The 10,508-nt window shown below is 39.5% G+C and overlaps 1 protein-coding gene across 1 annotated transcript in view; it reads right to left on the bottom strand.

Moving 5' to 3' along the window:
* Window positions 1-9,877, bottom strand: part of LOC105555415 (chromosome unknown open reading frame, human C5orf42) — a 102,353-nt gene extending 92,476 nt beyond the window's left edge. The window contains exons 1-4 of the mRNA XM_012002358.1: window positions 9,709-9,877; window positions 7,951-8,168; window positions 4,674-4,838; window positions 1,162-1,300 (exon numbers count right to left, since the gene is read on the bottom strand). Coding sequence (XP_011857748.1) covers window positions 1,162-1,300; window positions 4,674-4,838; window positions 7,951-8,168; window positions 9,709-9,769 — 583 coding nt within the window. The 5' untranslated portion in view covers window positions 9,770-9,877. The remainder of the gene's footprint in view (window positions 1-1,161; window positions 1,301-4,673; window positions 4,839-7,950; window positions 8,169-9,708) is intronic.
* Between the last annotated feature and the right edge of the window lie 631 nt (window positions 9,878-10,508).

The raw sequence follows: 10,508 nt of genomic DNA, 5'->3' as shown, positions 1-10,508 counted from the left end.
TATTCACAGGTACAATCATTGCACACAAGAGCCTCAAACTCCCAGGCTCAAGCAACCTCCCACCTCAGCCTCCCAAGTACCTGGGATTACATCACTGTGCCCGGCTTTAAAGTAAACATTTTAATCAAAGTCTAAAGATAAGATCAGGGCTTAATATAAATAGAACTGATTAGGATTAAGGAATGATTAAGGAGAAAAGAGTGAAATGATATCTAAAGTTTTACTTCTTTTTAAACTTGTTACACAAATAACTGGACATAGACCATGAATTAAGAAATTAATTTAGGTCAGGCACAATGACCCATGCCTGCAATCCCAACACTTTGGGAGGCCAAGGCAGGTAGACTGCTTGAGCTGAAGAATTCAAGATCAGCCTGGGCAACATGGCAAAACCCTGCCTCTATTAAAAATACAAAAATTAGCAGGGCGTGGTGGTGTGCACTTGTCATCCCAGCTACTCAGGAGGGTGAGGCGGGAGGATGGGTTGAGTCCAGGAGGTGTGTTGCAGTGAGTTGAGATCATACCACTGCACTCCAGACCGGGCAACAGAGCCAGATTCTGTTTTTTTTTTAAAAAAAAAAAAAAAGGCCGGGCATGGTGGCTCACACCTGTAATCCCAGCACTTTGAGAGGCCGAGGTGGGCGGATCACGAGGTCAGGAGATCAAGACCATCCTAGCTAACACAGTGAAACCCCACCTCTACTAAAAATACAAAAAATTAGCCGGGCGTGGTGACGGGCACCTGTAGTCCCAGCTACTTGGAAGGCTGAGGCAGGAGAATGGTGTGAACCTGGGAGGCGGAGCTTGCAGTGAGCCAAGATCGCGCCACTGCACTCCAGCCTGGGCAACAGCGCAAGACTCTATCTCAAAAAACAAACAAAAACAAAACAAACAAAAAAATTTAGTTTAATAATGAAGCATGACATAAGGTAACAGGTATCACAATTTGTTTATATAATAAATTTCTGACTTACTATCATATATATCATATATGTATACACATAGCTGTTAAAGTACAGTATTTACTTGTGAACACAAAGTAAAATATCATAGAGCATAGTGTACTTTGAAGAGTCAATACTTTCCCAAATCAAATGAAAAATTCATACCATTATTCATACTTAGGCCTAATGTCTAAGCAAGCAGTTCATTTGGACAAACCTATTGCTCTAATGGAAACTTCATCAAGTTTATGGTCTCCAGCTGCTCCAGGTCTAAAGAATACGATACCTCCTTTACAGTAATTAAGTAATGACTGAGGAAAAGGACTCAGTGAAGGAAGGGATCCTTTCATTCGAATCTAAAAGTAAAGAATAAGCAAATATGTTAATTACCAGCACTATAAATCACTTTTAAAGAAACTATAAAAGAATCAGGCAGGTAAGATGAACCACACGGAAAACACAGCACATGAAATCAGCTACATTTTCAGAAACTTACAAATTTAATTCAGGAAAGTCACTAGCTTGTTATCTCAAAAAAAAAAAAAAAAGGTTCTAAGTAAATCATTTGCTCGCTCTTGTCACAATTTTGCCTGTATAAGAAGAATTTAATGCTATTTGTCCCTGGCTTTCCTCACTGGCATAGCAAAGAAAATAAAGAAATATAAGAATCTTAACCTTATCCCAAATAAAGCTGTGTACAGTAACTAAAACAAATACAAAAAGTTTATGCCTACATACATAACTTTTAACAAAACTAATCTATAAATGGCAGAATTAGAAAGACACCATTTGGCAACCCTTAATAATGACTCTAGGCAAGGATCATTAGTAAACGCTAACAGAGTAAAAAGGTGATGGGTTGACGGGGATACGTGATAGAGGGTGTGACATGATCCAAACTCTATCTCCCCATCCCTAAAAGTAAAATAAGCAAACACATGTGCCACGTGCAACAGAGAAGCGCACAATACTTATGAAAGATTCATTTCTAAAAAAATTTGCGGCAAAGTGCGGTGGATCACGCCTGTAATCCCAGCACTTTAGGGAGGCTGAGGTGGGCAGATCACTTGAGGTCAGAAGTTTGAGACCAGCCCAGCCAACATGGTGAAACCTCATCTCTACTAAAAACACAAAAATTAGTTGGGCGAGGTGGCAGGCGCCTGTAGTCCCAGTTACTCAGGAGGCTGAGGCAGGAGAATCGCTTAAACCCGGGGGCCGGAGGTTGCGGTGAGCCAAGACCATGCCACTGCACCCAGCCTGGGCAACAGAGTGAGATGCTGTCTCAAAAAAGAAAAAAAAAAAAAGAAAATTTGAACCTCAATCTATTTAAACCTCTCTGCCTCAATGAGCACAGATTAATGACCGGGTTACAGGGGGGAAAAAAAAGAAAGAGAAACAAGGTAAACGACATTAAATGAAGAAATGATCAGATAAACGTAGAATATGGTGCAGGAAAAGTTACCTAGTTTTTTTTTTTTTTTTTTTAATCAAGAATAAAAAGAGAGGGAGCTTCTACAGATAACAGTCTGATTTAAATATATTTGGAGATGATAAAATTTATTTCCACGTTTCAGGAAAGGGCTCTAAGAGACTTAAACCTGGGAAAGAAGCATTAACAGAAGGCTTGCAATTGATTTTCTCCTGCTAGTCACTTCCAGAAAGACACAATCTAATCAAATCTCTAGGGAAGCATGCTAATGACAGACTTCTTGTCAAATACATTAATGGCATTTACTACCAGGATGGTACTAAGAGGTAGCGAGAGAGAGAGAGAGAGCGTGAGCCAGCAAACAAATGGGGACCTCAGTTCTACAGCCACATGCAACTGAATTCTGGAACAATCTGAATGCGCCTGGAAACAGATGTTCCCCTAGCACCTCTACAAAGGAATGTAGCCCCGCTGCCACCTTGATTGGCCTTGTGAGACTCTAAGCAGAGACCTAGCTGAACCACCCTGTGGTGGTTCTGATGCACAGAACCTGTGGGATATTAAATGGGTGCTATTTTAAGCTGCTAAATTTGTGTTAATTTGTTAGAGAGAAAAGTAATGTGGTTCAGAATCTTTGTTTCAGCACCATTTTTTAATTGAGCTATAACTCACATAACATCAAAGTCATCTTTTAAAAGTGTACAATTAGTGGTTTTTAGTATACTCACAAAGTTAGGCAACCATCAACACTGTCTAATTCCAGGTCATTTTTTTTTTTTTTTTTTTTGAGACAGAGTCTCGCTCTGCCACCCAGGCTAGAGTGCGGTGGCACTGCAAGCTCCGCCTCCTGGGTTCACGCCATTCTCCTGCCTCAGCCTCCCGAGTAGCTGGGACTACAGGTGCCCACCACCACACCCGGCTAATTTTTTTGTATTTTTAGTAGAGACAGGGTTTCACCATGCTAGCCAGGATGGTCTCAATCTCCTGACCTGTGATCTACTCACCTCGGCCTCCCAAAGCGCTGGGATTACAGGCATAAGCCACCACACCCGGCCCTCTTTTTTTTTTTTTTGAAACAGAGTCTCACTCTGTCACCAGGGCTGGAGTGCAGTGGCACGATCTCGGCTCACTGCAACCTCTGCCTCCCTAGTTCAAGCGATTCTCCTGCCTCAGCCTCCCGAGTAGCTGGGATTACAGATGCCCACCACCACGCCTGGCTAATTTTTGTATTTTTAGTAGAGACAGTGTTTCACCATGTGGGCCAGGATGGTCTTGATCTCTCGACCTCGTGATCCACCCGCCTCAGGCTCCCAAAGTGCTGGGATTACAGGCGTGAGCCACCACACCCGGCCAATTCCAGGTCATTTTCATCACCCCAAAAAGAAAAACAAAAGCAGTCACTGTCCACTTCCTCCTCTCCCTAACCCCTGGCAACCAACCTCTATCTACTTTCAGTTTCCATTGTGATGCCAAAATATAAAATGAGTACAGTTTTAATTTATATTTTTATAGAAACTATATCCAAATTTCACAAACTTTCTTTTTCTCTAAAAAAGGGTAATTTTCAAAAATACTTTTAGATAACTTCTCAAAGTCTCTCCAAAGGTTCCTACTAAAAATAATTATATTGTTTTTAGGCTGAATTAAACACATTTGGAGATGATGAAATTTATTTCCACATTTTTGAGAGAGACAGCAGGCATATAAAGGACTTAGAGCTGGATAAAGAGACCTACCAGGTGTCCTAGCTGGCTGGAAATCTGATAAGAATGAAGTGACAGCTCGGCTAAAGTCAGTATAGGAGGGGATGAACACCTGGGAATCAAACTGAATTGCACATCTCAGAAAATAGCAAGGGGGAGACCCTGACTAGTGGAGGCTACTGGATGGAAACAGACGAGAATGAACTATAACTTTCCATTCTCTGAACCCACAGAAGCCCCCACAGAACGCAGACAACACCTCAAGGAAAACTGGGAGAAAGCCCTGGACTGAGTTTCAATCTTTAATGAAATGATGGGGGAGTTGGAAAAAAGTAACTGTAATTCCCTGGAATTCACGGACTAGATTACACTATCTTTTGCCAGACAGGGTGGAGCTAAGCTACGGACCCAGTTCAGAGTCCTTACCTTTCAACAGGAAGAATCTGGTCTGTTTAGTTTGTTTGTGAATAAACCTGAAATTTATGGATTTATAGGGCACGACTCCTTGGGAAAATGTAACAATTATAAAAACAATAATATAAATATTAGTATATTTCAGTTAACACAGCACGTAAATGACTTAAGATATTTCCATACCTTCTGCATGACTTTTCTTGCCCACCTCAACTGCAAGATATACCACTGTGCCACAGGAAAAGAACATCGAGCCGCCCGGAAAAGCAGGAGAACACGCTGAAGGATTCCAGATACCTTCTGGCGATTATTTTTTTCAGCTTTTAAAAGAAGATCATCACCATCTTCCTGAGGAAAATAAAACAATCCATTTTAGTGGCTAGTAATGAGAAAATTTAGAATGGTAAAGTAAAAATAAAGATAGGCTGATGAGGCTGGGCACAGTGGCTCACGTCTGTAATTCCAGCACTTTGGAAGGCCGAAGCAGGAGGACTGCTTAAGCTCAGGAGTTGAAGGCTGAAGTGAGCCAAGATTGCATCACTGTACTCAAACCTGGGCCACACAGTAGCACCCTGTCTCAAAAAAAAGAAAAAAAAAAATGATAGGCTAATGATGCTCACTGCTTCTCAAACTAGAATGTTCCTGGGGATTTATAAAGGAAATTCTGAGGCACAGGCTCTGAGATTTCAACTATGGCTATTTCTAGAATCAAGAAAAGTTTATCTCCCCTCAACGTAAAGGGGTAAGCTGACCCTTGTTCCCAGTCTTACCCTAGAACAGTTAAAGCCCGCCACTTCAGACTCCATTGGTGGAATGTTAGAGAGGTCCATCTAAGCAGAATCCGTTTTCTCTTCCTCTGCTGAGAATAATCCTACTTATATTTCAATGTCACTTCCTCTGTGAAGCCCATCCCTCTGTGCTACAAGAGCACTTTGTTCACACTTCTACTGTAGCTTTCACCAATTAATTACATATCAATTTATACCTGTATCTCACTGTACTCAGAACTCCCAAGAGGAAGGAAGGGCCTTGCCATTTGTCTACGTATGGCCACAGTGTACGCACTCAAGTCTGATACATAGTAGGAACCAATAAATGTTTGTTGAATAAATGCTATTCAAACCAGTAGCTAAAGATTATTTTCCCAGATAATGAGATAATGTGAGCATTGTAAACATCTGCTTCCCCAACATCCTTCTTCCCTGCCCACTTCTTTACAGTACTCAGTTTTTTAGTATCTGCCCATCTCCTACACGGCTCATACGATTGAGGGAAAGCTCATCCCACCTCAAAGAAGGCTCTATTCACGGGCCAAGCAGTACCCTGTGTTAAGCCTAGCCAGAGTGACTGTTTGAAGGACAGGCATGTGACCTAAGCCAGTCTCAATAAGAGTGAATCTCAATCCTCCTGCTTGGAATGCTGGGACAGAAATAATTTTGCCACTTTTCTTTGTCTCAATCCCTGTGCCCATGGACATGGACAAGGCATCATTAGAAGCCGTTAGCAGCCATCCTGCTCCCACAAGGGGAGCTAGTCTTCAGGTGAAGATGACACCTCAAAAAACAAACTAGAGCGAAAGACAGAGCCCAAGTCTTTGGTAACATAACTAAATCAGAAACCTGCCCTACCACTAGGCTTCTTCATTATGTGAGCCAATAAATGCCTTTATTGTTTAAACCATTTTGACCAAGTGTTCTATTACTTGCAACACAAGGGATTCTAACTGATACATAGTGACATTTAGAAGAAATCTTACCAAGGAGAATTGCTTTAATAAAAAAGAATAAAATGAAGCACTACTAAAGATAGTAACCACTCAAACTACTCGAACTATTATCTGCATAGGCTATCCAAAAAACTTTAAATGTCATTTCACATTTCTAAACCAATTACTAAAGACTCAGATGCAAGAGGAAAGATGAATTATTGAGAAATGCCATGGACTTTTTATTCCTTCCATTTGTAAAATCAACAAGTAAAATGTTTTAGACTATTGAAATATAACCAAACAGAACAAATGAGAAATTAAAAACTAGAGGTAGAAGTTGCCAATATGGAAACAGGAGGTAGTAAAAAAATAATACCCAGAACTACTTCAAAGTGTTAATCAAATACTTAAAAATCTAAATGTAATTTACAATAACATTTTAAATCTTAAAACCAGCTAATTATAATGTGATGATTTTTTAATAAGAGCAGAGAAAAAGTTTCTGAGAGGAATATAGTATTTATAATATAGAACTATCAATTGAATAGTGCAGGAAAAAAAAAAACAAAACCTTTTAAACCAAAGTCAAAAATAAGTTCTTTCTTTTCTTTTTTGAGAGAGTTTTGCTCTGTCACCCAGGCTGAAGTGCAGTGGTACGATTTCAACTCACTGCAACCTCGGCCTCCTGGGCTCAAGTCATCCTCCCACCTCAGCCTACTGAGTAGCTGAGACTACAGGTGCGTGCATGATGCCCAGCTAATTTTTGTATATTTTATAGAGACAGGGTTTCACTATGTTGCCTAGGCTGGTCTCAAACTCCTTGACTCAAGCAATCTTCCCGCCTTGGCCTCCCAAGTTCTGGGATTACAGGTATGAGCCACTATGCCCAGCCGAGTCTTTCAAAAAAGGCAAACACAAAGAGATAAATAAGAGACTGAAATAATGTATGGCTTCTAATTCTGACACTCATTATTTCATTTGTTACCCTAAACAAATGCCTAATTTTTAAAAGTCTGGATATTAAGATTGTGCTATATTGTTAAAATAATTTTTTTGAGACAGAGTTTCGCTCTTGTTGCCCAGGCTGGAGTGCAATGGCATAATCTCAGCTCACCGCAGCCTCTGACTCCTGGGTTCAAGCGATTCTCCTGCCTCAGCCTCCCAAGTAGCTGAGTTTACAGGCATGCGCCACCACATCCAGTTAATTTTGTATTTAAATTACAAAATCCTAGGCTCAAGTGATTCTCCCACCTTAGTTAGCTTCCCAAGTAGCTGGGAACTACAGGCGTGTACCATCATGCCTGGCTAATTAGTAGAGACGGGGCTTCTCCATGTTGGTCAGGCTGGTCTCAAACTCCAGACCTCAGGTGATCTGCCTGCCTCTGCCTCCCAAAGTGCTGGGATTACAGGCATAAGCCACCACACCCACCCTATTGTTACAATAATTTTAACATTTATTGAATAATTACTATATGTCCCAGGTCCTGAGCTAGCAGATTTTACAGGATATCTCAATCCTCACAAAAATGCCATGAGAGGTAGTATTATCATCTGCATTTTACAGATAAGGAAACTTAAACAGTAGTTTAGTACACTCCCTAAGATTATACAATTAGTGAACAGCAAAGCTGGGATCTAAGTTTGTCTTTAGAGCTTGAATTTTTAACCTGATGATTATTATCAAGTTAATTATTTTAAAAACTCGACAAAATCAACTTTAAATTAATGAAAAAGTTAATGCTATAAGCTTACTTCACTAAGAATAGCTGGCTGGGGACAGTACAATGGAGGAGCTGGAAGATACAAGCCAAATGGCACTAAGCCCCACAGTCTTTTACTGAAGTCCTTGGCAGAGTCTATCAGAAGTTGAAATGTCTCCGAAAGAATATCTGCATCAGCCATAACTGAAGCTTTCAGTACTTCTTGTACTGAACCAAATAGCAGATTTGCATCTTCCTCTTCAATGGGATCTATTAAATACAAAAATTTGGTAAAATAGTTAAAGTTTGTATTAAACTTCTTATCCATTTTGTAGCAAAAAATTTCAAATCTAAAAACATTCATTGTCAAGAATGAACATATTGGTTGACATACAAACATCCAAACTTACAGACAGAAATTACAAACTATCTTGTTACTTTATAGATAAGAACATGAGACATTTTTATACAAGATATTATAGAAACAACTATACAATAAAAATATTCTTAGAATGTAGTTCTGAGTCAAAAATAATTGAAAAATATTAATGGGAAAAGAATGTCAAGAAAGACACCAAAATAATATACAAGATTATGTGAGAGTAACTTTTTTCTTTTATTTATTTATTTATTTTTTTGAGACGGAGTCTCACTCTGTCACCCAGGCTGGAGTCACTCTGTCACCCAGGCTGGAGTGTGAAGTGCAGTGGCAGGATCTCGGCTCACTGCAACCTCTGCCTCCCAGGTTCTACCAATTCTCCCACCTAAGCCTCCTGAGTAGCTGGGATTACAGGCACCCACCATCCAGGCTAACTTTTGTATTTTTAGTAGGGATGAGGTTTCACCATGTTGGCCAGGCTGGTCTCGAACACCTGATCTCAGGTGATCCATCCAGCCTCCCAAAGTCCTGGGATTACAGGCATGAGCCACCGTGCCTGGCCATTTTTCCTTTTCTTAATAGTACATGATAGTACTTTTGTAACAATAAGTTAATAAAAATGACTTATGAAAGAAACAGGAAAACACAAAATAGTCATGCATATATTACGGCTTCAACTATGCGAATATCTATACATATATGTGGGCATGTCCCAGAAGGCAAAATGCAGGGACATGTGGTGGTAGGCCTGGAAACTAAGGGATTTTTCTACTATGACATATTTTAAGCATACTGTAAAATACAGAATATATGAAAGTATAGAGTATGTCAAACACTTATGTGCTGACTTCTCATCCTTGTCTGATAGGAACATTTTTGCTATATTTAACTTAGGTAGCCACTATCCAGCATTTGGTGTGGACATACTGGGATTTCAATTAAATATACGTTGTCTTTCTGTTCTGTGTGTTCTACAAAGCTTCTCTTTCATATTTTTCAAATCCATGTCCCTATCTATTTTGTATATATTTATCTTTATTTCTTTATATATTTTATAGATATATAGATACATAAATATAGCTCAGATTCATCTTTTCCAGTTCACAAATCTGCTCCTAAATTGGTCTAGTAACTTTAACCATCTATTGAAGTTTTTGGTTTCAAATCAGGTTGAGACATAATTTACATTCTATATTCATCCTTTTTAAAGTATACAGTTCAATAAAATTAAACAAATCTATACTGGCTTGTAATAACATTTCCATCACTCCAAAAAGTTATCTTATGCTTCTTTGTAGTCAATTCCCCTTTTACTCTCAGGCAACCCCGATCTGTTTTCTGCTCCTATAGTTTTGTTTTTTATAGAATGCCACAGAAATGGAATCATACGGTATGTAGTCTTCGTTTCTGACTTCTTTCAGGACTTCTTACCATGACGGTTCTGTGATTCATCTATGTTGTCACATGTTATCAGTAATTTGTTCCTCTTCATTATTTGTTATTCCATTTTAAAGATATATTTGAATTTGCTTATCCATCCACCAGTTGACAAACATTTGAGGTGTTTCCAAATTTTGGCTATTATGAAAAAGTTGCTATAAACATTCATGTATGGATATTTGTTTTGTTTCATTTTTTGAGACAAGGATCTCACTATGTCACCCAGGTTGGAGTGCAGTGACACAATCATGGCTCACTGCAGACTTGACCTCCTAGGCTCAAGTGATTCTCCCACCTTAGTTAGCTTCCCAAGTAGCTGGGAACTACAGGCGTGTACCATCATGCCTGGCTAATTTTTGTATTTTCTGTAGAGACAGGGTTTTGTCATATTGCCCAAGCTGGTCTCGAACTCCTGGGCTCAAGTGATCTGCTGGCCTTAGCCTCCCAAAGCATTGAGATTACAGGCGTGAGCCACTGAGCCTGGCTTCATGTACAGATATTTGAATGGGCCTGTTTCTATTTCTCTTTAATGGAATGGAATTCATTCAAGAGCAGCTAAAGAGAAAGAAATGGAACGCTTTGAGTTTTTATTTGCTTTCTGTTTCTGACCTCTGGCAATTCCCCTTACTTTCTTTAAAGCCTGGCCTTTAAGTGGTATTTTTTGTATTTTATCTAGAAACACATTTTATCTATGTATTTATTGTGGAAGAGTTTTCAGATCATTTAAAACAACATATTGAGGGGCGGAGCAAGATGGCTGAACAGGAACAGCTCCAGTCTCCAACTCCCAG

This window comes from Mandrillus leucophaeus, unplaced genomic scaffold (assembly GCF_000951045.1).
Source record: "Mandrillus leucophaeus isolate KB7577 unplaced genomic scaffold, Mleu.le_1.0 Scaffold684, whole genome shotgun sequence".
NCBI lineage: Eukaryota > Metazoa > Chordata > Mammalia > Primates > Cercopithecidae > Mandrillus > Mandrillus leucophaeus.
The sequence above is the reverse complement of the archived record's forward strand: the minus strand, read 5'-3'. Positions and strand labels throughout refer to the sequence as shown.